Source organism: Phlebotomus argentipes, unplaced genomic scaffold (genome assembly GCF_947086385.1).
Source record: "Phlebotomus argentipes unplaced genomic scaffold, Phlebotomus argentipes genome assembly contig_46, whole genome shotgun sequence".
Taxonomy (NCBI): domain Eukaryota; kingdom Metazoa; phylum Arthropoda; class Insecta; order Diptera; family Psychodidae; genus Phlebotomus; species Phlebotomus argentipes.
Window position 1 is genome coordinate 481,166 of NW_026776153.1, and position 27,639 is coordinate 508,804.

The following is a 27,639-nucleotide window of genomic DNA, read 5'->3' on the forward strand; positions in this document are numbered from 1 at the left end:
AGATATTGAATTGCTTATAAAAGCTCCTGGCTTCTCTCAAAACCCACCAATTCACGTAAATTGCCTCCAGGCAAAGAAGAGACAGTTTTTTGGAATGTTATTTGTGTGGTTTAAGAGAAGGGCAACCTATAAATAGTGTCATCAAAGGTTTTTGGGCGTTTTCTTGTGCCTCAATTTCCCAATAGTGCTCTTTATGTGGTTTTCTCGCGCCCAAGCAATTGCAATTTCCTCATTGACAATCCCGTTTTTCCGGTAGTAATTCGCTTCTTTGCATAAATGATTGTAAGAATCGCTGTTTCAACCAGAAAGAAGTTTGGGATATTGCAATATCAAGTGTCTTGTGAAATTTTGATAGTTGTTCTGCAAGCTGCAATGACAAGTTTATTAGACTTTGCATTTCAAAGTAAAGGAAGCTTTACTTCTTTCCTTTTTTAACAAGAGTTAATTTTTATTCTGAATATTATTTTAATTTAGATATTTTCAATAATTAATTCAAATGTTATATATAAGATTTTTCCCATCTTTCCTTCTTACAAATTAAAAATCAATATTTTAACAACCGTGACTACTCAAATGATTAAGTTTGAGAGTGATAAGACACTGATACCTCCCTGGACGTAGTCGAAACGTAGCCGAAATGCGGTTTGTGTCTCAAGTAACTGAAAAACCGTTCAATTCGAAATTTTTGTTTTCATACAAGCATGAAACATCAGAATACACTTTCAGAATACACGGTAAATATGTATTCCTAAATTAATGGAGAATAAACGAACATTTTGGAATGTATGTTTCATGTTTCACCTTTGTTTCACTCTGCACAGTTTCAGTCAATTTCTAGCAGTGTATTTGTCAATGCTGTACGTTTCGCGTGGATAATAAAACATCCTCTGTTTGTCTCCGGTTTTCTCGCGTATTTTCACACAGATATTGCTCAAATATCAGTGAATAAGTGCAGCAATACTCTGGGAAGATTAAGATATTGGAGATCCTGGAGAATTCTCAGAATATCGTAAGTAAAACCACAATAGCTTATTGTTGAGGTTATGTTTATTGTTTTCCTTGACAATTTTCCTATTTCTCGCAGAAAACCGCCAAAATGACTAGGGGCGATGTCTCCAAGGACTCCAGAGACACCGAGGAAGGCAGTGCTCGCAAGGAGCGGACGCCTGAAGCGCCCAGAGCAAAGAAGTCCCGGAGAGACAGTGACTCCAAGCGTCCGGAAGAGAGGCGCAGATATGACGACAGGAGGCGTGAGCGGCGCCGCTCGCGGTCCAGGTCGCGGTCCAGATCACGTTCGCGTTCCCCTGCGCGGCGGGAGGATGGGAAGAAGGCCGATCCGGAGGTGATTACGGAACGACAGCGTCGCACTGTGGATCTGCTGACATCCAAGACGGGCGGCGCGTACATTCCGCCGGCCAGGCTGCGCATGATGCAGGCCGAAATCACGGACAAGTCTTCGGCGGCGTACCAGAGAATCGCCTGGGAGGCACTCAAGAAGTCCATTCACGGCTACATCAACAAGGTGAACGTGGACAATATCGGAATCATCACGCGAGAGCTGCTGAAGGAGAACATCGTGCGCGGCCGTGGCCTCCTCTGTCGCTCCATCATTCAGGCGCAGGCCGCGTCACCGACTTTCACGCACGTGTACGCCGCCCTGGTGGCCGTGATCAACTCCAAGTTCCCCAACATCGGGGAGTTGCTGCTGAAGCGCCTGGTGATTCAGTTCAAGCGGGGATTCCGGCGGAACGACAAGGCCATTTGCATCTCTTCATCGCGATTCATCGCTCATTTGGTGAATCAGCGCGTGGCGCACGAGATCCTGGCCCTGGAGATCCTCACGCTGCTCGTGGAGAGTCCCACGGACGATTCCGTGGAGGTAGCAATCGCCTTCCTGAAAGAGTGCGGCCAGAAGCTGACCGAGGTGACGTCGAAGGGCGTGAATGCCATTTTCGAGATGCTGAAGAACATCCTGCACGAGGGCAAGCTGGACAAGAGAGTGCAGTACATGATTGAGGTGGTGTTCCAGGTGCGCAAGGACGGATTCAAAGATCATGTGTCGGTGATTGAGGCGCTGGAGCTGGTGGAGGAGGACGATCAGTTCACGCATCTCGTGATGCTGGACGAGGCGACAGAGACGCAAGATGTGCTGAATGTCTTCAAATACGACGCTGAGTACGAGGCGAATGAGGAGAAGTACAAGGGCTTGAGCAGGGAATTGCTGGGCAGCGACGCGAGCGATTCAGAGTCTGGAAGCAGTGACAGTGACTCGGATTCCGACTCGGATGACTCAAATGAGGAGGAGCAGGAGGAGAACAAGGCAGGCGACATGATCATTGACAGCACAGAGACAAATCTCGTGGCGCTGCGACGCACCATTTATCTCACCATCCACTCGAGTCTGGACTACGAGGAGTGCGCGCACAAGCTGATGAAGATGGAGCTGAAGCCGGGCCAGGAGATGGAGCTGTGCCACATGTTCCTGGACTGCTGTGCCGAGCAGAGGACGTACGAGAAGTTCTACGGTTTGCTGGCACAGCGATTCTGCATGATCAACAAGGTGTACGTGGCGCCCTTCGAGGAGATCCTGAGGGACACGTACGCCACGACGCACCGCCTGGACACCAACAGATTGCGCAACGTGAGCAAGTTCTTTGCGCATCTACTCTTCACGGACGCCATCGGCTGGGACGTGTTGGAGTGCATCAAGCTGAATGAAGAGGACACGACGAGCTCCAGCAGGATCTTCATTAAGATCCTGTTCCAGGAGCTGGTGGAGTACATGGGATTGGGCAAGTTGAACGCCAGGCTGAAGGAGCCGATTCTACAGGACTCATTCGCGGGACTCTTTCCGCGCGACAATCCCAAGAACAGCCGCTTCGCCATCAATTTCTTCACGTCCATCGGCTTGGGTGGCTTGACGGACGGGTTGCGAGAGCATCTGAAGCAGATGCCCAAGGCGGTGGGACCGGCCATCAGCATTCCCGTGCAGCAGGTCGATAGCAGCTCATCGTCCAGCTCGTCAGCGTCCGAGTCTTCTTCCTCCTCGGACTCCGACTCGGACAGCAGCAGCAGCAGTTCCGAGTCAGAGTCGAGCGACTCCTCGGCCAGTGAGAAGAGGAAGAGCAAGAGGAGGAAGAAGAAGGACAAAAGGAAGAAGGCGCCGGTTAAGAAGAAGTCAACGAAAGAGTCCAGGAAGGACAAAAGGTCCCCTGACGATGACAGGGAGGAGAGAAGGCGCGGCAGGAGTAGGGAAGAGCGGCGGGAGGAAGTCCGGGAGCGATCCAGAGGCAGGGAATCGCGAAGGGAGCACAGAGACTACGAGGATCGGCGGGAGAGATCGCACAGGCGCGAGAGGTCAAGAGACAGGCGACGATAGACGCCAAAGAGAGTGTTAAGAATGTGTGGATCAGTAATAAAACTAAGGCAAATATCACTGAGTTTTAAATTCTTTGCCATTGAATTGTCTTGTCCAATGGACGCTATTTACATTGTAAAAAACACGCTGGAAAAGCAAGAAGAGATTCTCCAAAAAAAACTCCCAAAAGTAAAACTCTGATTTGATTATACTGAGCAAACTATTAAAATTTATTTGAATCGAAATTTCCTCAATACATCATTACATATTTTTAAAGGATATTATCATGAAATTTTCCCGGTCACAATTACACTCTGCAAATGGAATAATTTATCGAAAAAAAGACCTTTTTTCTCTCTACAATCTATTTGTCTATTACTAGTGAAGATTCATACTTTGATTTCCAGTGATTCTGTTTTTTCCCTTTTTCTCATCCGAAATTGATTTTTTTTTCTGTATTTTCGAACAAACTTTTCCTTTTTATTTATTTTCTGTAATTCTACAATGCTAGGATTCTATTTACAATTTGTCGTGCTCAAGAATTTTGGTGACTTTATTTTCTCAACCCGAATGTCAAAAAAATTGGTGCAACTTAAATAGGTACTCTTTTTCTCTTGCTTAAAGACTCTCTCTTGTAACTCTTGAATAAATCAATAGAGACGGATTCTGTGGAATTTTCTCGGCTTTTTCGGTCGCATGAGCAAACTTTTATCCAACATTTTTCTAACACGTTTTTTTTTCTTTTCTTTCCCAAAAATTTAATCTTTGTCTCTCTATAAGTTTAATATTATATCATATTAAGATACAATTATAACTTCTTTTGATTTGATACGATATTTTTTGGTATTTGCTGTTTTCCTTTCATGAATAATATAATAATTTCCATATAATTTTACATGTTTTTTTCCTTTCCTTTTCTTTATGAAATTTCCCATTCTTTCTTTTGACAAAGTCTGACTTTTTTATATCTCTATTTTTAGGGATAGTTTTGAAATATTCAAAGAAAGCGTCTACAACTTTGGTAAAATGCTGTATTAATGTCGCTATTTTCTCACTATTTCCACAATAAATTAATTACTTTAATTACACAAGGTTGACATGCATGAATGATAAAGTATTACTATTAACTGTAGTCCATTATTTCACTACCTAAATCATTTCTATTGACAAATTCACTGTGATTTTCCACACATCTCTACAAAGTCTTCTACTAAAATTGGAAATATTCGCGCGCGCAAACTTTCGCGCCGCCGCGGAGAAAAGCGTCTTGTGCCACTCGGTGCAAATCTCTCAACTACTTCTTCTTCCCATTATTATTATTACATATTATTACTCTCTTAAAGAAAAAAAGGGGGGAAATCAAAAGCCAGGTGCGTCTGAAAAATGGCACAATTCGTTCGAAAAATCCTTCCTTAACATTATTAAAAAGTGTTTTCGTTCAAAAAGCGAAAAGTTTTGTATCTCACAAGCACTCTTCATCGATTTAACTCTAACGCTTTTTTCTTGTCTCTAATCTTATTAAGCCACTTTGGTCTGAAAGGCCACTCTTTCTTTTCTATTCAATTGTTTTGAGGGCACATTGGAAAAATTGGGGGTGAAAACTAAGGGGAGAAGAAAAATAAAAAGTGGATTTCTAGTCCTACTAAAATATCAGTTTTCTTTCCATTTTGCTTCATCAACTACAAAAATAATCATTTTTCTTTCCACTCAATTTGTATCATCGCAATTTCTGTAGTTTCGAAAGGTAATTAACACCACTTAAAATTTATCCTAAAGTTTTACAACACACAGAAAGCTCATCATTAGGGCTAATTTTGATTTTCGTCCACATTCGTTTGCAAATATGTTTCATAGGATTGTTTCGTCGTATATTTAAACTAGTCTTCAATTATATAGAAAATGTTTTGCTTCTATATTATTAATCCTATCCTTAACTTATAGAAGATATATTAGAATTATATAGCTTGTAATATTGATTCATATATGCTTTTAAATAGGCACATCTCTAAGACAGGATCTCTAAACTCAAGACAGACTTTTCACTTGACATTTTTTTTCTTCTTTTCGTTTAAACACAAAATGATACATAATTAAACGCTTATTACAAGATCGGTTTTCTTTTAACAACTAATATTCAATGTACGAAAAGTCCCGTAGAAAGCACAGAAAGTCGTTGTATATTTAATAAATGAAATCGCGAATTTTATCCCTCTTTTTTCTTGTTCAAATTCCTGACTAGATAAATTTCGATTGGTTTATCGGTTCTTCTTCTACGAATTCTAAGACACGAGATTAGCTCGCCCTACTTCTCAACGCCCAGCAGCTTCGCCGCCTCGTCCGGGGACGATTGTAACACCTTGTTGAGTATCCCCTTGTCGCTGATGCCCAGGAGATTCCCGATGAGATCCGACGCTTCGCCTTCGCCCGCCTGCTCGTGCTGCTGCTTCATCAACAGCCCCAGAATGCTGGCGCCGTTGCCCTCGGGTAGCTTCTCCTGCTTCAGCTGCTGCTGCTGCATCTTCCACTCCATGAACTCCGGTATCTTGAGCAGATTGGGCAGATTGGCGATGGACGGCGCCACTGTGGGATTCGTCGCCTCGTCGTCCGAGAGATCTGAGGCGCTGTGAGCACTGTTCGGCTGATGATTGCCACCGCCGTGGATGTTGTGCTTCTTCTGGTGGCGCAGCATGCTGTGCTTCAGGGTGAACTTGCGCTGGCACACGTCGCACTGGAACGGCCGCTCGCCGGAGTGCGTCCGCATGTGGCGCCGGAGATCCTCGGTGGACCAGAAGCGGCGCATGCAGAAGGCGCAGATCACCTGGAAAAGGACGAGAGTATTGTTGCAATGCCTCTCCTCAATCCCACTTTAGTCTTCTTCCTTACCTTGCGATTCGTGTAATCCGGATACTTTCCCTTGGCCTCGTTCTTCTCGTCATCTTCAGCCGAGGCCGTTTGCGCCTCCGCGTCCGCCTCAATGGCACCCTTGGCCAGCAGCAGGGCGAACTCTTGCGTGTGCATGCCCTTGATGTGCTCCAGGCAGTTCACTCTGTCCGGGAAGGAGCCGTCGCACAGGTGACACTTGAAGGGCAGATCCGAGCTGATCAGCCCCAGCGTCTCGATGGCCGTGGACTTCAGCTGCGGCACGGAGAGATTCAGCGAGCTCACCTCTGCGCTCTCCTTCTTCAACGGCGCCTCCTCGGGCGACTTCGGCGCCGCCTCCTCGACGGATGACGGTTCGTCGTCGCGCGTGATCTTCGTGGGATCCAGTACATCGTCGATGGGCACGTACAGCGACATGGCGGACTCTACGTTGCCGTGCTTCCGCAGCAAGTGGCGGTCGCAGTTGCTCTTGGTGGTGAAGAGCAGCGGGCAGTGCGAACACTTGAAGGGCTTCTGGCCAGTGTGCGTGAGGATGTGGCGCCGCAGGGAGCTGGACCACGGGAACATGCGCTGGCAGTAGGGACAGGAGACGCGATTGGGCGCCAAACTGTAAGCGGACTTCTTCTTCTGCTGCACAGGCGACGGATTGGGATCGTCGGTGCCCGAATTGTTGCTCTCAGAAGCACTTCCTGACGCCACCAAGCCTTCCTCATCGCTGTGATCCTGGGCATTGGGATCGGATCTGCACAGAAAACGTCAAATATGAGCACAACTTTTGTCGTGAGATTCATGGGCAAATTATCAGAATTCAACTCACCTGAAGTAGTTTCCAAAAGCCATGGGATTCGTGGCGTTGTCCACCAGTTTGGACACCGACACGAGATCTCCCTCTTCCTTCAGGTTCTCCTTGTTGAAGCCCTTCGCTCCGTTCTCTGTCTTCACGCCAATCTTGCCGTTGGAGTCGCGCGCATCCGACGAGACGGTCTGAGCAGGAGAAGGCTTCTCGGTCGTTGTCTTCATCGCCTGCTCCAGGATGTTCTCTGCAACTTTCTTCGCCGCCAAGATCTGCTCATCGACCACTTTCTGGGGCTGCAGCTGGGACAAGTCCTCGGGCTGCGAGTCCTCGTCGATCACCAGTTGCGGATCCTCCTCTTCGTCCTCCACGTGACGACTGCTGGGCCTCGACGGCACGCCGCTCACCAGTCCGCTGGGCAGATTGGGCAAGAAGGGCATTTTGGCGCCGGAGTCCCTGCTCTTGAGCTGCTGCGCCAGGATGGCGTACTTCACGTGGTCGGAAATCGCCCCGAAAGTGCCGCCGGAGGGCATCGGGGCGGCCGCCATGGGCGACGACGGCACAGCGTGATTGTTCGTCTGCGGCGTAGTTGGTGCTTGAGTCGGCACACCGCCGCGGCGCATCATGTTGTGGCCACTTCTCTGCCTCTGCGCCCAGAACTGTGGATGCTGCTGCTTGATGTGGCGCTCCATGTTGGAGCGCAGCGTGAAGCGCGCCGAACAGTGCTCGCAGGCGAAGGGCCGCTCGGTTCTGTAGCGTCTCTGCTTCTGCTTCGGCATCAGTACGCCATTCTTGATCACCATCTTCACCGGGCCGGTGGACTGGTGCGGCGGCGGCGCGTGAGACATCTGCGGTGGCTGCTTGGGTGACAAGTCCCTGCTCTTCGCCGCGCTGCCGTGATTGGCGGCGCCAGAGCTATTCTGGCTGCCCAGGTGATTCCCGAGCGGCGGACTCGAGGCCGCCGCCGTGAACATGGGATTCAGCAGGAGTCCACCGGCCGGCCCGGCCTGCAGCACGTCCTTGGGTGGCTGGAAGAAGTTCTTCATGTCCATCATGGGATTGGCGCCGGACGCCTGGCCCATGAGGCTGTTCTGCAGCAGGAAGTGCTGCAGCGGAAAGCCGGGCGGGAACATGGCCAGGTTGCGATAGAACTGCTGGAATTGGAAGAAGTGGGTGGGATCGATCTTGGAGAAGGTCTCATTGAACAGCTGTTGCTGGGCGAAGAGCATCTGTTGGCCCGCCAGATCGATCTTCGGCTGCGGCGACGGCGAGTCACGGGCGTCCTTCTCGTCGCGCGACGACGAGCTCTTCTTGCTGAGGTCCAGCGCATCCATGGACAGATCGACGGGCTTTCCGCCCTCGCGCACCTCCTCCTTCGGCTCGTCCTCCTCCTCATCCTCATCCTCCTCCTCGTCGTCGTACTTGGACGCGTGGATGAGCTTCTCGAGGCTCTTCACCTGGATCTTCAGCGGCTTCTCCATGGGTAGCATCGTGGGCAACAGCATCTCTTTCAGATGCGACACGGGCGTGCTGGTGCGATCTTTGGACATGTGATCGTCATCGTCAAAGTCGGGCGAGCCGAAGAGCTGCAATTTCTTCGACGGATCATCACAGCTGGAGTCTTCAGATGGATGATAAATAATTGCGCGTTTCACCTCTTCTCGCGTGCTCTTCGCGTGCCGATTGCGCAGGTGACGCTCACAATTGGCCTTTGTCGTGAACGCATAATTGCACATGGCGCACTCATAAGGTCGATCACCGTTGTGCGTCCTGCTAATACCCCGAAAAGACAAGAGAACATCGTCAGAAACATGGGCCAAAACGGGCGGATGAGAGGCACACAAAGGAGATTGAGAAAAGCCAAGACGACCGAAATGCGCTCCACATACTTTTTTACGCGCACATAAAATGTTGGTCAGAGATCTTCAGGGGCTGCGCAGTGCAGCAAAAATTGATTTCAAACAGACAAATTACCAAGGGGGAGATATTACAGTAAGGGAATTGGTAAAAATTGCTGCTTTCCCTTCGTGAAAGCAACTATTTAACTAATTGACGCAGGAATTTAAATTCTTCTTTAAATGCTGAAAAACCCTCTTAAAAACTCAATCGTCGTGATTTTTTGTGACTGGTTCTAACCCCCAAAAATATAATAATTTTTTCGATTAGATAGGAGAAATTTCTTCAGTTCAAGAACTTTTTTTTTCAATTTCTGAAGAAGATTCAGAAGGGCGAGAAGGAAAGTGTAGAATTCTACCATATTATCTCCCCCTTGGAAAATACACAATTGCAAATGACAAAAAACCGCTTGAAGGCCGTGGCTGATCTCGGAATGCACGCTAAGGCTCAGGTCAGGGACTCACCTCATGTGGCGGATGAGCGCGGCCTTGTCGTGGATGGAGTAGGGACACATGTTGCAGCGATAAGGACCCGCACCGGCGGCGCTCAGGTGGATGCGGTTGTGGCCCTTAAGCGCCCTCAGGTTGGGAAAGACGGCCGTGCAGAGCTTGCACGGAAACTCGCCGCGCAGCTTCATCTTGCGGAACTCCGCCGTGAAGGCGTCCTGGGCCTCCTCTTCGTCCTTGCTGGAGCCCAGCGACAGATTGAGATCAATGGACTTGGCGGGCGCCGGTCTGTCCAGCTGGCGCAGAAACTGCCCCGAGGACGTGACATTGATGATGGACTGAATGTCGGCCAGGTCCTTCGAGTCCTGGTGGTGCATGGGCGTGCGCAGCATCTCCTCCTTGATGTCCATGTGATCGGAGGGCGACGGCGACACGGACGACTGCGGCGTCACGGCGCCGCTGGACGTGGTGGACGTTGTGGTGGTCATCGATTTGTTCTGCAGATCCAGATTGGCGAAGAAGTCATCGCGCTTCGCCTCCTCCTCGCTCGTCTCGCTGTTCTGCCGATTGCGGCGCACACTGAAGTCCTGGACGCTCTCGCCACACTCCTTCGTGTGAATCTCTACGGCCGTGGCGCAGGGGAAGGCGCGATAGCACTTGGAGCACTCGAACTTCTGGCTCGCGATGGGCGTGCGGATGCTCTGCTCGCACACCGACTTGGCGATCAGCGGGAACTTCTCGGACGAGAAGTCCACGAAGGTGAGATCCTTGAAGCCCTGCATGATGTTCTGCGAGCGACTGGCGCTGCAGCGGTGCGCATTGAGCAGCTTGTAGCTCTTGAACACCACGTCGCAGCACCGGCACTTGGCCGGCACGTCCGGATGCTTCTGGTCCATGTGCGCTTCCAGATGCACCATTGAGGAGAAGTTGTTGAGATCGCACACCGGACAGCAGAAGCTCTGCGACACGATCTTCGTCGCCGGCTCGATGTTGTTGTTGTTGATCGTGCGAATCTTTCGCTTGAGATGATTCGGCGCCACGTCCTCGATCTCGCTGCTCTTGCGCTTCCCGTCCGGGCGCTTCTGGTAGTTGTTGTTGCTGCTGCCGCTGGAGTCCGTGGAGCCGTCACTCTCGTAGCTCTCGCCCTCACCGCGCTGCTTGTGGGTCCGCATGTGCCTGTGCATGTTGCCGTTCGTCGTGAACGTCACGTGGCAGTATTTGCACGTGAAGGGACGCTCGCCAGTATGGACCAGCACGTGACGATCGAGAGATGAGGCCGACGAGAGCACCTGCGCGACAAAAGACAATCGATTACAGGTGAACAGCGCAAGAACAAAAATCATTTCCACCCATTACTTATTCCTGACCGAATTCTAACCAGAACATACCGCCTAGCTTTGCTTTTGCAAGGTTTTGAAAGGGATTTTAGTTTTTTTTTCACAGTTATCCATGATTGAGCGTCAAAAAAAACAACCAAATTTTTATAGAAACCGTCGCGAAATTTCTGTGATAACGTTTTTATTTGGTAGTTTATTTGGTCGTGACTTACTTTCCCACGCAAATAAACTTTAGGAATAAAGCTAGAGACTTCTCTAAGCCTAAACATCGAGTTGATCTGCTAATCTTTTCGATTGCCAGTGGAAATTTCCCACCCATTTCCTCACCGCACGCGCCCAATGATCGTCCAAGAGCACGGAACGCACGGAACAAAGAGAAAATGAAGTGATCTTGCTAACGCCATATTTTGAAATCAATAAAAAATTGGGATTTATACGTTGTGGCGCTCTTTGGTGAGATCGCGCAATGGAACAAAGTGTCGGTTTCCATCTCAAGGGGAAATAAATTTCTCATCTTACCTTGGAGCAGAGACGGCAGGTGAAATTTTGGGAGTCATCGCAATTGTTGTGGCCTCGGATGTGTTCAGTGAATTCATGCTGCGTGTCAAGGAGAGAATCGCAAATGGGACAAATGTACTTCTTGTCCTCACCCATTGACAATTTGCCAATGCTCTCGCTCGGCGCCCTCTCGCCGGGGCTCAGATTGCCGCCCACCTTGCCCTCGGCCTCCTCCGGCCGCTCCTCGAAGCCGTACTGCACACTGTTGTTGTTCTTGCCGTAGCGATGCTTCTTCCGCATGATCATGATGCTCGTGTCCATCTGGCGCAGGCCATCACGCCGCACCACCGTGTGACTCGTGTACTCAGTCTCGGAGTCGTTGCTATGCTCCGTGTCGTTGTGATCGCTGCCCAGCTTGTTAGACGCCGCCGTGGACGACGCCTCGGTGCTGGAGTTGGCCGTGCGATTGATGGACGAGCTCACGTCCATCGGCTCCACGGAGGAGTCGGAGTTGCTAGACGAGCGGCGCTCCGGCGTGCGCGCAACCGCGCAATTCATCTGCCCAGGCATGCTGACCGGAGGAGGAGCGGGAATTGAGTTGGTGGAGTACTTCCGCAGTTGTCGCTTCATTCCGTCCTCTCTTCTGCAATGGGAACCAGAAAGAAAAAGTGCGATGAGCAACGCGTTTGCCTTATTTGCAAGATGCTGAGATTTCCTTGCACAGTTCATAAAAAAAGAAATGATGACCAATCATGTGCCAACATCTGCATAATTCCCATAAATCAGTTTCACCTTCGCTCTGAATTTATCTAGCAAATACCACGGAATTTCGCCGAGATAATTTACGAGTTGATGAGAGCAAAGCTCTTCTGCTCGTGTCGAAGTCATCTATGCGCGCCCGAGATGAAGGTACGAAAACACAAATTTTACAGCGACACAAACACAACATCATGCTGATGTTGGTGAGATAAAGATTAAAAGCGCTAATAACATTTTCTTTCTGCCCTGATACGACAAAATCTCCTCCAAAGTCAGGTCTGGCGGCATTATTCTCTTATCTCGCCTCACCTCATTGCTCTCCCGGCTCATTGTTCTCGCGAACAGAGCGCGATCATCATGTATCGGAAGATATTTGAGTGACAGAGCGAGAGAGCGCTTTTTTCGGCCACAATGGATGGGATTTTATCTCACTTCTGTCCCGCTTTTCTGCGTCGTCACCAAGTGCAATTTCCTCAGGTGAGATGAGAACACTTCCGCAGATGAATCACACCTCTTCTCGCGACAGAACGATCATTCTCGTGTTGTCTTTGAGTCAAAAAATGAGTGTTTTTCTCTCTTCTTTTGCTCATCGATAAGTGCGGATTTTTTATCATGTAATCTCACCCCAGACTTGCAATATCAAATATCTCAGCACGCTTTATCGGGGATCAATTGAGATGAGATCATCAATTTTCTCGAGATATCGAAGAAAGGCTGCAGAAGACAAGCGAAGGAATTCATTGAATGTCGATCTCTCATGTTTGAACAACATATTTATGACTGTGTTTCTCCAGAGAATCATAACACACCAACTCTTTTAATGATGTTATGCAAATAGGAGAGACAAGAAATCATAGGGAATGCCTTTGATTATTCTCATGTGTCACGTCTTTATCTGGTGCGCTCTTTCTCATGTGCTCCTATTTCAAATATTGATAAAAGGCGTCGAAAAATTACCTTTAATTCAGATTCTCTCGCACAAGGCGAGAAGGAAAAAAAACCCCGTTGATAGAAGTGAGCATAAGAAATTATATAATTCCACACACGTTGATGGCAAAAATACTTTTAATTAATTGTGTCTTCTCTCTTCTATTCCTTTTATTGGAAGAAAATCACCTCGAAATAGTTCTAAATGAAATTGACACACAAATCCAACATGAAATCCACCGTGAAATTACAAGTTTCGCGTTACTTTTTTGCAAACACACATTTTCGAGGTGCAACACCGGAAAATGTGTGCTTAGGGATTTCCCTAGGTGCGAAAGAGGTTGGATTTCTGTGTCGCCAAAAAGCTCACAAGCGCGCACACACATTTTCAGGCATGAAGATGCGAAGAGGGACATTTTTCACATGCTAACCAATGATAAATGTTGGGCCTGTGAACGCCAGAGGCACGTTTATTCCCTCCCAATCGTATTTACTTAATGATTCTGGTTATCAGGAGGTGAAACGGTGAGAGTTGCACGTGTGGGGCAATGTCGGGAGGAGATGTGACACATCCAGGTAAAACTCCACAAATGTGACACCTCGGAGCGGAATTGTGTAAATACGATTGGGTGTGGTGTTTGTGCTATTTTTCCACCGCTTAATATCCTCCTTTCATTCGCCCTGACTGATATTTTTCATCCACTTTCGGTTACGGATATTTCACGAGAAATCTTCTGGCGCGCAGATAAATTTATACACAATCATTGACATTTTCCTGGAACATGAGACGCGCTTTAGCAACCATATAATCTTCGCCAGCCAATTGCTCTGATAACACAGACACGCCGAGAGAGGTGTGATGATTGCAAAATGATGTGAAATGTCGCTTGAGAAATTGATCAGAATTTTTGTGATGTGATAAATCAAAGAATCAACTTCTTGTTGTCTCTCTTATCATCACACATCGCGCGCGGTAAAATTCCCAGTGATTTTCCCATGAATTTCTCCGTATGTCACCAAACATTATGAGATCATGCGAGATCGAACGGCTTTTTTTGGGGGATTCTATTTGCTAATCGACCCAGATAAACCCCTTTTCTCTCCCCAAACAAATCTCACACGTTCACCTATCTCGCTCTCCTTATCAACCCCAACGCGGTTAAATCATTCTTTATTATTATTCTTGGGAGCAAACATCATTTCCCAGTTCGTATTTTTCCCCTTCACAAGTCAAAGCTCAAAAGCTCAGAGCAAAAAGCTTCTTTGTATCGCATTTCATCATTATTATTGGTGTGTTTTGAAAAAATTCTCAATGCCGCATTAAAATCACATTCCATCCAATTTATAATGTGAACTCGCAAGGAGGAGATAATGTGGCTCAAAAATGTACGTAATTTCCTGGGCGCTTTCTCAGAACGAATAAAATGGATTTCAAAGAAAAACGTCAAAGCAATTTTCCTAGAAAGAAATAGTCTAATTCTCATCAATATATCTCCCCCTTGTGAATTCCAGTATTTGATGAACGCAGAACAAAATCGCACAACGTGATAAGACACAAAGTCTGAAACTTCCCAATCTCAAGGATTTCTCGTGCAGTCAATTTTCTGTGACTGTGATTTTGAGGAAGTTATGAGAATGGAAAATATATTAATTCTCAATTTCAACAAGACGTTCTATTTCATTTTATAGACACATTGCGTGACTTCTTGGTGGAATTGATATAAAAATTTCAATGAGTTTGTATTGAGGGAGGGAAAAAATATCTGTCTCACAAAATGTGGCGCGTAAAAAGAGATCATGATTCATGATCTCTCATCACAAGAGTTTTGTCCGAATTTTGTTCATCAATAGTAGCGGTGAAATCGCAGTGAAATTCGATCTGTTTGTCCGCGATGTAGAACTTTAATTATATATTCATCAAACTGTGTGTGTATGTTGAACACTTTTCCAGCTTCACCTGAATTTCCAGCGATAGCGCCTAGACGTGGAAAAATGATACGCGGAGAAAAGTGTTTGTTTTCTGGGCATGCGATGAAATGCGCATGCACTGAATATATCCCAGGGAAAAACGCCCCAGAAGATACTCTCCGCACTTCAAGCTGGAGGATTAATGGGCGGGGGGCCGCTCGATGGTGGGTTTTGTGGATTTCAGCGCATTCGATATCTGTTGGTGGCGAGGAAAATCTTTAGTTAAACACTGCGTGACACATACAGCGCGTCTCATTGATAAGGAATTGATGATTGGGACCGCGGAAAAAATCATGAGATTGAGAGATTTCCACTGAAGGTGATTTTGATGTCACACACACGCATTCCTCATGATCTTTTACGTAAGGCGCGCGCGTTCACGAGATGAGGAAACATGCGGCGGTGGTCATGGCGAATCGATAGAGAGGAGCTCCAGCTCAACATCCGGTGGCAGTTTTTCATTCCCCCCAAAAATTCCACCCACTAAATGCGCCGCGACTCTCTGTGTCGCACCGCGTGATTAAGACGAAAGAACAGAGGAAAAAAAGAGAGCCGATCATGGCGCAATGCAGGCAACAATTGAGGCCCCAATTGATCTGCAAGTCACACACAGGCAATTTTTTAAATACCTCTCTTTTTCAGTCTCTGCCTCCTTTCCAAATTTCGCCGCTTCACACCCACTTATTGGCCACTTTTGTCTCACGTGAAAATCTATCGAATCTCGCGTTTTTTACTGTTCACACCTCTTTAGTCACTGCGAAACCAATCTCTTGGTCAATCTCGCGCTTTGTCGCCACAAAATGCTGTTGAACTTCAACTTTTAAGGCTGTGTCCGAATGTGCGACTGCTCAGGAGGATCGCCAGGAATGCAAGTGAAGAAGGGCTTGTCGAAAAAACCATAGCTTCTCCTCTCTCTGGCTAGAGGTTTATGCAAAAAAGGACGGATAGATAATGATGCCATAAACGGGGAATTTCATCTCAATTGCGTCCCATTCGAAGGTGATTGGAAAGCATTCCGGCGCCCATGGCTAATGAGGGTGTTAGAGTCTGGCAAAGAGTCCGGAGAAATCCACAGGTATCTCTCGTCCTAAACATCACCATCTTCAGGGGCATTCTTTGTACTTCTGCAGAGCATTTAAATTCCAATCACGACCAAATTATTTAATCCTCTGGAGTCGATTTATATGTATTCCATACAAGGAAGCATTTTTAAAAATTCGTTTTGCAGAATTTGCACACAACTTAGCTATTCTCAAGAACATTTTTTTCTTGTCTCCTAAGGGTTAAAGAAATATACGGATTAATCCGATTCATCAACGCTTTTGATTGTTTTTTGTCAAAGTGCCTTTCAAATATCAACTAAAACATGAAGTTTTTGGAGATGAAAAAAAGGTCTAGAAAGAGGAAATTTTGTGCCCAACAAGTTAATGGCAAACCGAAAATCTACTCAAGAAGTCATTGCCGAAGACCTGAATGCAAAATTGCTTCTGGGGAAGGCAAGGTTTGGGCCTCACCCGAAGGAGAACAAGTGAGATGCAAGGTGTTGAGGCCGAGACTGGGGATGATGGGCAGAAATGCGCAACCTTGGGCTGGGAGAGTAATTTGTGATGGTTTCTCGGAATGACTCGAGTCAACTGGTATTTGTCCACCTCTCGAGGTCTCCACACAAACATGGCAAGATGATCACGTCGATTGGATGGGGAGAAATTGAACGCATTTTCAGAGCTCTTCGCTCTCTCTCGCCCCAGCGTTGTCTCGTCATTCTGCATGACCACGAAGCGCTCCTCCGTGGATGTTTGCAAGAGGCGCAAAAGGTGAGTTTTGTGTGTGACCCTGTCGGTTGGCATGGAGACCAATCAATAGATTCAAAACGAGCCCACAAAGATTTTTCCATGGTGCTTTTCTCTATTCTCTCCTCTCCTGGGCAATGCGGTTCACCCTCCGCCACACCCTCCACTCCCCATCTCACTCTCACTCGCGCTCTGGCCGCCTCCATCGGCTCTCCTCCTCATCCATCGTCTTTTGCATGATATGCCCAGCCGCACGAGCTCCCACGAAAGCACCGAGAGGGGCGACTGATGGAAGGCAGAGAAAATCGTTCCTGGAATTCATCCATTGTCCCTCACTCGGCGTCTCGGCATACTGGGGGAATTTTCTACCTGATTTCCTCCCATGTTTGCGACCTCTTGTGATCACCAACAAGATGCTTAATTTGCTGGGAGTGTAAACTTTCCCAAGGAGTTCACGAGGCGCTCGCGGAAAAAAACGCCAAGGATCCGCGCGCACTCTTTGCCAGTGGGTGTGAAACATCTCGAGATGAATTTTTCATTTTCTGCAGCGGCAGCGAAACAATGCCGAATGTCTGCCACTCCGTGGGGGCATTATCGATTGCGGGCGCCCCGGAGATTGTGCGCAAAATCTGAATACCACGCGAGAAGCCCCAGTGAGACGCCAGCGAGATGTAAAGAGCGCTCTCTGTGGTGGATGTCGGTCGGGTGGGGTGTGGGGGCGCCCTTTCGGGAAGGAGTCGCGCGAGTGTCCCTGGGATTTCTGTGCCAAACACTGCGCAGGGACTCTGGGTGTCTCTCAGCAGCCAAGGGGACTCCCCCAGGGCGGGGGTGTGGGTGTGAGAGATTTCCGTGAATAGATTGGATGGGTCTAAACTCGAAAGTTGGTCGCCTGGCAACTCAACGCGGACAAACAGACACGAGCCAAGAGGTTTTCTCGGATTCTATTTTCAGGAATTGGGGCTCTTCTCTCTCCTTTTTGCATGCGTCAATTTTTCTCCCGTGCGCCCAGATAAAATGGCGCTCCGCGGCAGAACCAATCCTCGTCAACTTCCAGGCCATCAGACACACAAGAGAACTTCTCTCCATAGCACTCAGCAGAGGGCGAGGAATGCATGAAATTGTAATCTTATTAAATCGATTTTTTCTCTCACTCGAGCTCTCCTGTCCTCCTCCATGTCTTTTTTCGCGTTCCATATCATTGAACTCTCCCGAGCGACTCTGGTTCTCTGCCATTTGTCCACGGAGGGCGACCATCGAGGGGTCAATAGCTGCTGCTGTCTGCTGAAACACACATTTTCCACCGCGATTCCGAATTACATTCACACAAAACACACCTTTATCACACTTCTTGTGGCCTTTGAAGCTCTTGTGGATCTTTTTATTTGATGGTTTTCTGCTCTATTTAAAGAAAAAAAATCATCTCAGAGCCAAAATACTCTTATTGAGAAGTTCTTGTTTCAAAGCTTTTGAGAACTAGCTTTAAAATTATCGACAATGAATTTCAACCAAGTTTTAACAAAATTATAGGGGAAAAATCGTTTAAATCGACAATTTAAGCATAAATTAGTCCACATTGATTCATATCAATACTATTTCCCCCCTAAAAATGTGTTAAAAAAGGGAAATTTCAGGCATTTCGTATCGATAAGTGTCGATAAGTTCACTAATTTACCAACATTTCCACGCCAGTGGAATAACTCGCTTCGAATATTTTTATCGATGTTTCAAAACAAGCTAAATGATCAGAAAAAACAGCTCAGAATTGTTGACAGAATACATTAGCCATAAAAAAGATTTGCACAAAACATACATGACTGTGAAGCAAGACTTGCTGACCCCTTGTTTTTCCCTCTTTTTTCCCTACCTTTCCACCTCACCAACAACATTGAGCCACCAGACAAATGTGCACAATTTTCTCCCCCTTCGGGCTCTGCCCACCCTCTCTCGTGTGTGTACAATTTTTCACCTTGTCTCTCAGGTAGATCGTGTGGGACAGACGAGGAGAAAACTCTACACCTGCCGCACTTTTTCCTCTCCCGCGTCTCACGAAATCCTATTAGATTTTATTTCAGCCCTAGCGAAGACCCCAGAGTGTTATTTTCGAGAAGGGGAGGAAGCCTATCAATAGAGCGTGTCTATTCTCGGCCGTGCGTCGCTGTGGAGATTTCTCAGGCGCGCACACAACATCTCGAAGATGGTCTCCATGTTGTGGCCTCCGTGGCCAACTGGTTTTGCGCCTATGGCGGCGCAGCAGAATCCCAAAATGGTGTTGACACAATCAATTGGATGCGGATCGCGAGGTGGGATGCGTATGTGGGTGGCGCCCAGCGGAAATCCATCGTCAATCCCTTCATGCCGCGCTCGCTTCATGGCGCGCTATATTTGTGCGCGCGGATGTTGTCAGTGGAATGAGGGCGAGTGACTGCAGTAAATTCATCCACCACACGCGATTGCCCCCAAACCTGCGCCCCCGAAGCATTCTCATGGATGTCACATACTCAGTCTCTCTCTCGCCCAGCGAGATATTCAGTGCGGCGTCGCATTTAAAATTGGAGCGCGTTGAACATCAGAGCGAATTGACGCAGAAGAGGGAAAAAAGACCATGAGAACCGCAGCCAGAGCATGAGTTCCGGAGAGAGACGCAGGTGAATATGGGGGTAATTTATTATTCTAATTGGTGTGTCATTGAATTTTGTTGTCAGTTTGCTGACTGCTTTTTAATGATTCCCATTCGTTCTCCCAGCAATTCCCGCTGAATTTGGTACTGGACTGATTGGGAGAGATCATTAGCATGGAAAAACGTTCTTTTGCCACTGAGAAGAACTTCAGCTAGCATAGACGAAACCCCCGAAAAAGAGTGTTTTTCGGATATTCTTGAACCCCCTTTTAGCATCACATGAACATTTTCGTGTTCAATTTGTCTTTTTCAGCATAATTTTCAGGTGTGTCAAGGGAAGTCTCTCTCTGATCGCTCCTCAATCGTGTGTGTCTAATTAAAATTCAAGTCCAAGGCGAAGCGTCGTCAGTGAGATCAGCCCCTGATTTTCACAAGAGAGCCAAATTAAAGAATAGCCTCTTCGGCGCTGAGATCTCCGCGCGATGCACGATATATTTCTTCTGGAGTGACTCAAATGACGCACTTTGCGATCATTAAAATGTCTTGGAGATTCCTATCGAGACGAGTCTGATCTCCGGGCCAGACAAAGAGCGTCTCCAGAGAGCAAAAAGGAAGGTGTAGGATAAAATGGAGAACGACGCGGTGGAAGAAGGAGGAAGAGGCCAAAAAAAAGAAGAAGATATAGCAAAGGGAAACGACTCCCCATTTCGCATCCATTATAGAGTATTAAAAATCATGGCCATTTGATGATTTTTATTGCTTCTTCTTCAACATATCTTCTTTTTTTTTTGTTCCTCCTCGCGCTGTATCTCTCCCTCGTGTTCTTGTGGCTTCTTTCCAGCCAGCGCGCGCCCATTCCTCGACTCCCCTGGTGTGTCGCCCAACAATGGAGCCCGCAAGAGTAATTTATTCACAATTCCACTGGCTTCTCACCGCGATCATCTTGGAAGTCTCTCTCGCATCTCTCGCTTCTCTTCCTTTCCACCTCGTCGTCTCCGGACTCGCCTTCTGTGCGCCTTATTTCGGGGCCTCAAATTGAGTCTGCGAGTCACACACAACATTTCGAAAAGCCAAAAGGGGGAGACTGAGACCATCATCATGATCCAGCGCTGCTGAAAAAAAGCGCCTCTCATGTATGTATAAAATTGTGATGAAAAAAAAGAAGATAAACGTGAAGCAGAGCCACATGAGGAGGCATCCAACTAATGTTTACTCGTTACGATTCGATGCGCGCGCAAGATTTTTTCTTTCATTATTTTTACTTTTATTGCTATATTTTATTATTTTTCATTTCGTTTTCATCTCTCTCTCTCGTGTTTTTCATCATCATCAAACCGTCGAAAATGCTTGACTCCAGGCGACACAAGTACGGTTGATATTTTGGCAAAGTGCTCGAATTTGATCACGAGGAGCAGTCAAAGCAAAGGAAATATAATGAATTATAAACTCAAGTTAAATAGGGGAAGGCAGAACAATTTCAGGCACACCAACAAGGAGATTTGGCAAAGATTTCTCTGTCCTTTGCAAGTTTGTATCCCAAGAGATTGGAAGAATAATTCAATTTCATGACAAAATCTCGATTTACTTCATCAGAACTTGTTTTTTCCTACCAACAAAGGGAAAATTTTAGAAATTACCATACAAGTGGCTCTCAATGAGTCCGCCCCGCTCTCCCCTATCCATAGGCTGATCATGAACCCCCGCGATCGATTACAATACCAGTGTCTCCCCAGTGAACGCCCGAGCGTGTGCAGGAGCTGTAAAGAGACGAACCCTCCTCCATTGTGTGATATATTTTAATGAGTCATCTTGGCGCTTTTCCATCTCTTCTCCTCTTCGGCCTGTCGTTCGCATCTCTTCTCTGACTCCTCTTTTTTTCGGTCGCCTCGAAATATCGACCGAGATTGGACGAGAAGGAGAAGAAGAGAGGCAAAAGTTGAATGATTGGACGAGAGATGATGAGGAGCAACACAAAGGGACTGCGCGCCGAATGGAAATCTCTCTCGTGGGAGAGAAGCGCCCTCGTTTCCACATCCACGCCCAGTAAATCTCACATCCTTGCGACGCCCACGGGCCAATTTGTCACTGACGAGGGCGCCCTCCCCCCTCGCCTGGCCAGAAGGGCGCTTTCGGGTGACGTGGAAAAAGGGGGAAAATTCCACGTACGCGGGGAGAAAATTATTCATGTCACTCCCCATCATTCTTCACCATTTAAATTGTGTTGATAGTGGCCAAGACTGTGGCATTAATATGGAAATACTTTTCAACACATTTATCACGATCTGTCATTAAATAATGGCACATTGAAGCAATAACATTTTTAATGTTCTTTTCTAAACCAAAATTACCACATTTTATCTCTCTCATGCTTTCTAGAAGGAGAGCTCAATGTTTTTTTGCCTCCGCACCTGGAATGTTGGTGACTTTTTTTTCTCGAGAAAACCCAAAAGACGCGCCTCTCAATTAGCAACTGTTTGGATGGAAACCTCTGTGTGTTGGCTTTTCGATGGGAGGAGGAAATAGTGAAATTAAAAATTGTAATTTTCAACACCCAATCGACTGACGCGCAGCACAACTTTGGGTGGGAAATGAAATCCGCTCCGTAAATCACGAAATTTACATCAATTTTCAATAACTCGTGGAAATAATTCGTTTTCCTTCGAGTGTTTGTAGTTTGAGGGGTAGTTTTGAGAGGTGGATTTTCACAAGGTTTGCCAAGGGATTTGAGAGTCTCTCTAATCTTGAGGAAGAGACGCGCAATAAGACGCCAACAAAGGAAATGTTCTGCTGATGTTTTCTAAATACATTCCAATTAAGAGAGAGGTTCTCTCGTTCAGCACCATTGTATGGGAATCCCTTATCTTGGTCAGACGACAAAAAGCCCCACTTTTCAATCATAATCTTTGGTTTTAGCGCTATGATACAAAGGCAGAGAGAGAGCAAAATGTGATGGCAGAGGAATGATTTCCACTGTGGTTTTCTGTCGAACCGCAGAATATCATCCCAAAATAGCGCTTATCGGATATAATTCCCTTGAAAAGCACGTCGCATTATCACTTTTTCCCAGGGAAGTCACTTTTTGGGGGAAAAATCACAGGAAATATTGTTGTTGGGATCACAAAGAAAACTCATCAATGGATTTGCAGTGTAAATCAATCGATTGAGGACTTACCAAATCCCGCTGATAAGAAGAAAATGCAGTAAAAGTCCGAATGCGGCGGACAATCTCGAGAATGATGTCTATTGTGGGCGCTGAAGTGGTGAAATATTCCGCCTTATCTTGCCACACAGTGCATCACTATCGACATTTTTCAGCGCTGGTTCAGTCTTCACTTCAGTCCTTTCGGGCTGATCCGGATTCAACCGTTAAGGCTACAGTTTTTAGGCACACAGAATTGTCACATTTAGCGGAGTTTTATTAAGCACTTGTTGAAGGCACATTGTTGGGGGGCGCGTTGTGATTTTGTCCTGCAGAATATAATCTCTCGAGTGTCCAAGAGTTCATCCGAAAACCAATAAAGTCACTCTTCTTCTCTCCCCTGAATTCTCCCAAAAAAAACAATCAAATCGTGCATGTAAATCCAGGTGCGATCTCAGGAGATCCAGGCAAAGCACAGAAAATCCAGGCAATAAAAAAACACTCTCACAGGAACGTCACAAGGTGCACAACACCACGGACAAAAATGCTGGGGCTTTCTGATGGTGTGAAGAAGTCCACCGCGGACAAGGCACGAGATGTTTCTCCTCCAAAGGTCTTGGGAGATGTGAGGCACCAGAGAGCTCTCTTTGCACCGCCAGCGCGGCTTCTGGTGTGTATCTTCTGGGCTCCCTGGACGCGAGAGAATCGCAGCTTGGCAGCAGACACGGGCCCAGAGAAATCCATCCACCACACTCACGTCGGCCACTCGCTACCTCGCGAAGGTGAGACACACACACGCCCAGCCGACCAACACACACTCTCCTCCGAGAGAGGCCCGAAGAAAACTCTTTTGTTGGGAGTTCTTTTTCTCCTCTTTGGCCTCTTCTTCGCCTCTCTCGGCTGCCCGCTCTCGCTCTCTCTCTCCCTCTCTCTGGCTGTCGGATATCTTCTCGCGCTCGCAATCCCAGTCGTCCCACTCTCTCTCATCCCTCGGCTCCGCGCCATCTCGCTCTCGCGCGCACTGTCTGTCGCTGATGAGTTCCGGTGAATTTCAGGCGAATGAGAGACGCAGAGTAGATAAGCCAGGTCAGCCAGGAGAGTGAGAGAGAGAGAGAGCGCGAGAGGGGAGATCCAACACACTCTCGTGCTGGCCAGGTGGAAATTTCGGAGGAGCAGCCAGCATCTGATCGCGGGCAAACACACTGCGCTTCCCTTCCGGAAAATCCTCCGTCAAGAGCCCCGATGTGATTCACCTTCGCCGAAACCCGATGACGCCGGAGGAAGAGGTGAGCGAACGGAAGTTGAATGTGATCCCAGAGTATGACTATGCCATATGGCGTTGTGATATTGTTTCCAAGATCAATTGACAACAAGCACTGGAGAAATCGAGAGGATGTTGACGCAGAGTGACCAGACACATTCGGCGGGGTACCGAAAATCGGCTGATTTTACAGGTAAGATTAGGCAGAGCAGCATTTGAAGATGTAAGATAAATACACTCTGGCTTCTGTCGTGTCCTCAATCAAGAAAACTATTTTATGGCCTTAATTGTGAAAAACAGAAGAAGAAAAATTTCAAATAAAAGTTCATATATTTTGTCTATTTTGTGCATTATTTTGAATAATTTGATGAAGATTAGAACTTATTCAGAATCAAGTTTCAAATCTAAGTCAAAATCTAGCTAAAAATCTAACTCCAAACCTAGCGTCACGTCTAATTCAACATCTGGTTTAGAATCCAGCTTCAAATTTAACTTTAAATCTAGCTTTACATCCAAGTTAGAATCCAGTTTGGAGTTCAGCTTTAAATCTTAGAATCAATCTTATGTCCTAGTTTAAAATCTAGCTTCAAATCCTGAGTGCTAGATTCGTCCGGCCTCGTGGAGTTCGTTGCCGTTCTGGGAGTCCCAGGAAGGAGTTTCACCTCAATCTCCGGGGCCAAAATCATCACAGCACTTCCTCTGACATCAATCAGTGACTTATCACGGTGTGTCGGCTGGAAGATGGGCGAGGCAGATGATGATATTATCACTGAAAGCGGAAAGAGTCTTTGTCACCGCGATGTTTCGACGCTCTCGCGCCTTATCATCGCGCGTTCCTCTTGTTTGGGGCCATTGGTGTGTTTGTAAGGTATAAATTCGAAAAAATATGAAATATTTACACGAGAAATTGTGATCAAAGGCGAAAGAGCAAGAAATCGCCTCGCATGTATTTTCGCTGGCTGATAACGCCAGAGAGTTTGAGCGCAGAAAAACGGAAAAATGACGCGATGTCTCATCTTTTTTTTACCATACTCTCGCGCCGTGTCAATTACTCAGGAAATTTATCAAACTGCGTGATGTTGAACAGAGTTTTGTGATTGAAAGAAATCAAAAAAATCAATCAATTAAATTATCTCGCCGTTTCGCGGGCGAATTCTTCCTCCTTTTTTCGGGCGCTGTGTTTTGAGTGATTTCTTTTTCCTCGCGCACTTTTCAGATCAATTATCTATTTTTGAAGGTATTTGTTCTTGTCTCCCGCGCCTTTCCCCACACTTTTCACTCTTCTGGTCTCTCCAGGCTTCATGGAAAAAAATCCAATCAAGATTTTTCACTCTTATCGCACCGCGCCGAAGAACACTTTTGGGACTTTGCCACACTCTCGGTATCTTTTGTAGGTGTTTTTCGTCTTCAATTTATTTGGGGAGCATGACACATTTCGGCCCCTCCAAGAGACATCAATTATTAATCTCTTAATTACGTCTAAACAGCTGCAACATTGATGAATTCATCGCGCGCGCGTTGTGAAATTTTTCGCCATCTTCACCGTGAGTTGTTCAAACGTGAAATGAGGTGGCGGGAAAAGATGATTTTGGGAATTTCTCAAGGGCAATTGATGGTGAATTTCTACGGAAAAAAACTGGTATTATCTCTTCTTCAACACGAGGAGCTCTTGGCCAATTTTTATGAGCTCAGCAATGGACAAATTTTCCCTCCAACCCAGAGAGATCTCCGTTATGTGTTGTGCGCCGATGGGAAAACACAGGTAGGCAAATACCTGAGGAGAGAAGAGCATCTTGGCTTAATGAACAACTTCCTCAGCTTGCAAATTCCTCATTTGAGATTCTCGTCAACTTTAACCGAGACATTTGAACTTTACCTGCGCGCAAATGGTCTGAATTTCATTATAGGCGAGGAATGGAATGAAAAAAAGCATAGAAGAATTGAAGAATTGTGAGGTTGAAGAATCATTTCCGGATATCATTTGAATTGTCTTTTTATCAATGGGGCTCATTTGAATAAATTAACACAAAGATCATTATCATAAAGAAGAAGTCTTCACCAGGGCAAAGTTTGGAGGTTTGCACATCGATTGATCTTGCAATTTAATGGGTCAAGGAAGGCATCAAAGTTGTCAATAACAATCCTTCAAGTCTGCTGGCAAATTCTTGATGTGCAGAAGCGCCGAGTGTGGCGTAATTAAATGCCACTTGTCAGCAACTGATGTTGGGCTTCTTGCGCTGCTGCTCCGCGGCAGGAAAGGTGAGCCGAGAGCGTGGCTGAGAAAGTTGAGATTGTGCACGAAAATTCTCATAGAAACTTTTAATCTCAATTGAGATAATCGTGTCGCGCGATGTCCACAAAGATTGTTTCAAAAGAGAGCCCCTGAAACTAGTTACATTAAAAGTATTTAGCACTTTTTGCTGACCCGCCGAGTTCATGAGAGAAAAATCTCGCACATGTGATGCGTTTTTCGTCTCCCGAAAAAATGCTCAGGCATGATCCGAGAGAAGAAGAAGACACACAACTTCAGACCCTCGACAGACTTCCGTGTGTCGTCTGAGAAAGTCGGCGCGCAAGAAAATGAGTGTCAAAAGGTGTTTGGGGTGATTTGGTGTCATCTGGCTCTTCCTTCAATTGTTTTCTCCACGGAGGGAATAATGTACCACCTGGTGCCATTCCAATCTCCATATCAATGGCCTATCAAGAGCTTCTAGGCGCTCTCGATTCCCAATAAATTTCCCGGTCGCCGCGTGTGTGCAAAGGTGGCTGCTACCGTTTTCCTGACCTCTGACCCACCTTTCCGCGCCTCTCCCAAGTGGGAGCGCGGCGTCATTTCCTCCATTGCCCCAGAAGCACGCACCATCCCGGAGAAATGCGGCGCGGAATACAAAGTCTGCCGAGAAGTGCCTCTGATGGAGATTCTCAGAGCTGCTGCAGAGATCGGGAGACATTTAGTGAATATTAACAAGTCCAGCGGAGATTTGATGGCGGCGATAATTTGAGGGAGAGTCAAGGGGGATATAATATGACTAACACTTCAATTGCTTGAAATTTGTAGTCTATTTCCAAATCATATTGAATTTCTTAAGTTTCCAATCGACATTCCGCAAGAATATCTTTGATCTTAGCACAATTCGCGGAATTTCTTGGCATCAACGGTGCAGATTAATGCCTAATTCTGCCAATGACTGGCGAACTCTTCAACTTGAACATAGAAATTAATGTTCCTGAATGTGAATTATTCACGAAATCTGTCCTTAATTCTTTACATAACCTAGAAAAGGATTATTATGATTGATTCTGCGTGAAAATCTGAGAAAATCCAGGGAATTGGGATAATTTGTCAGTAGAAGAAGGACTCAAGGAAGGAATATAGCAAGTTTTTTTTTACACTTCCACTTCTCAAGACTTCCGCTGAGCTGTATATCATTTGAGACTATTTTATCTCCCCCTTTGAGGAGAGTGAAAGAGGAGATGAAACGCCATCGCGATGAACAAATTAATGTGAATTGTGAGTCGCCTGAGCATCTCAACGGCACTGGGCACAGCAGAAGAAGAGCCCATTATCTTTTACTGCCTCGACACTGTCCTGGGGATGTCAGCAAAGAGGCTGCGCCGGACAATGGGAGATGAGAAGGAAGCGAAGAGGATGATTTCGCAGGAAAAAATGCGATTATGAGAACAAGTACCAGTTTCTCGACGTGGATTACCTTGTCCACCTTTAACCGATGACCACAGGTTTTTGGAAAGTTGACTTCTCTTCCATGAAGCCACCGTTGAAGGGTCATCGCGGGGAGATATCGTCGCTTCCATCGGCCAATGTCGCATCATCAATAGAGAGCGCGCGCGCATGTCGAGAAACTCCTGGAAACTACACCAGAGAATTATGATTGAAATCATTGATGAAATCTCTGTCAGTGCGAAATTGCACTGTGAAATTGAGGATTTCCTAAGAGTGTGCAGAGTCAAA

General features: G+C 46.6%; 2 protein-coding genes across 3 annotated transcripts; one reads left to right on the top strand and one right to left on the bottom strand.

Moving 5' to 3' along the window:
- The first annotated feature begins 845 nt into the window (after nucleotides 1–845).
- LOC132262490 (pre-mRNA-splicing factor CWC22 homolog) lies at nucleotides 846–3,427 on the top strand. Its single transcript, XM_059761773.1, has 2 exons — nucleotides 846–1,009; nucleotides 1,085–3,427. The coding sequence occupies exon 2, from the start codon at nucleotides 1,097–1,099 to the stop codon at nucleotides 3,377–3,379; it is 2,283 nt and encodes a 760-aa protein (XP_059617756.1). The 5' UTR covers nucleotides 846–1,009; nucleotides 1,085–1,096; the 3' UTR covers nucleotides 3,380–3,427.
- Nucleotides 3,428–4,089: 662 nt separating this feature from the next.
- Nucleotides 4,090–22,925, bottom strand: LOC132262476 (ras-responsive element-binding protein 1-like). Of its 2 annotated transcripts, none has more exons than XM_059761763.1 (6): nucleotides 22,442–22,925; nucleotides 11,230–11,851; nucleotides 9,392–10,662; nucleotides 7,056–8,801; nucleotides 6,242–6,980; nucleotides 4,090–6,176 (listed from the first exon to the last, which is right to left on the bottom strand). In XM_059761763.1, exons 2-6 carry the CDS (start codon nucleotides 11,836–11,838, stop codon nucleotides 5,661–5,663), a joined length of 4,881 nt encoding a protein of 1,626 aa, XP_059617746.1. In that variant the 5' UTR covers nucleotides 11,839–11,851; nucleotides 22,442–22,925; the 3' UTR covers nucleotides 4,090–5,660. The 2 variants fall into 2 exon arrangements, with proteins under 2 accessions (XP_059617746.1, XP_059617737.1); XM_059761754.1 differs by having other exon boundaries at nucleotides 7,056–8,804.
- Between the last annotated feature and the right edge of the window lie 4,714 nt (nucleotides 22,926–27,639).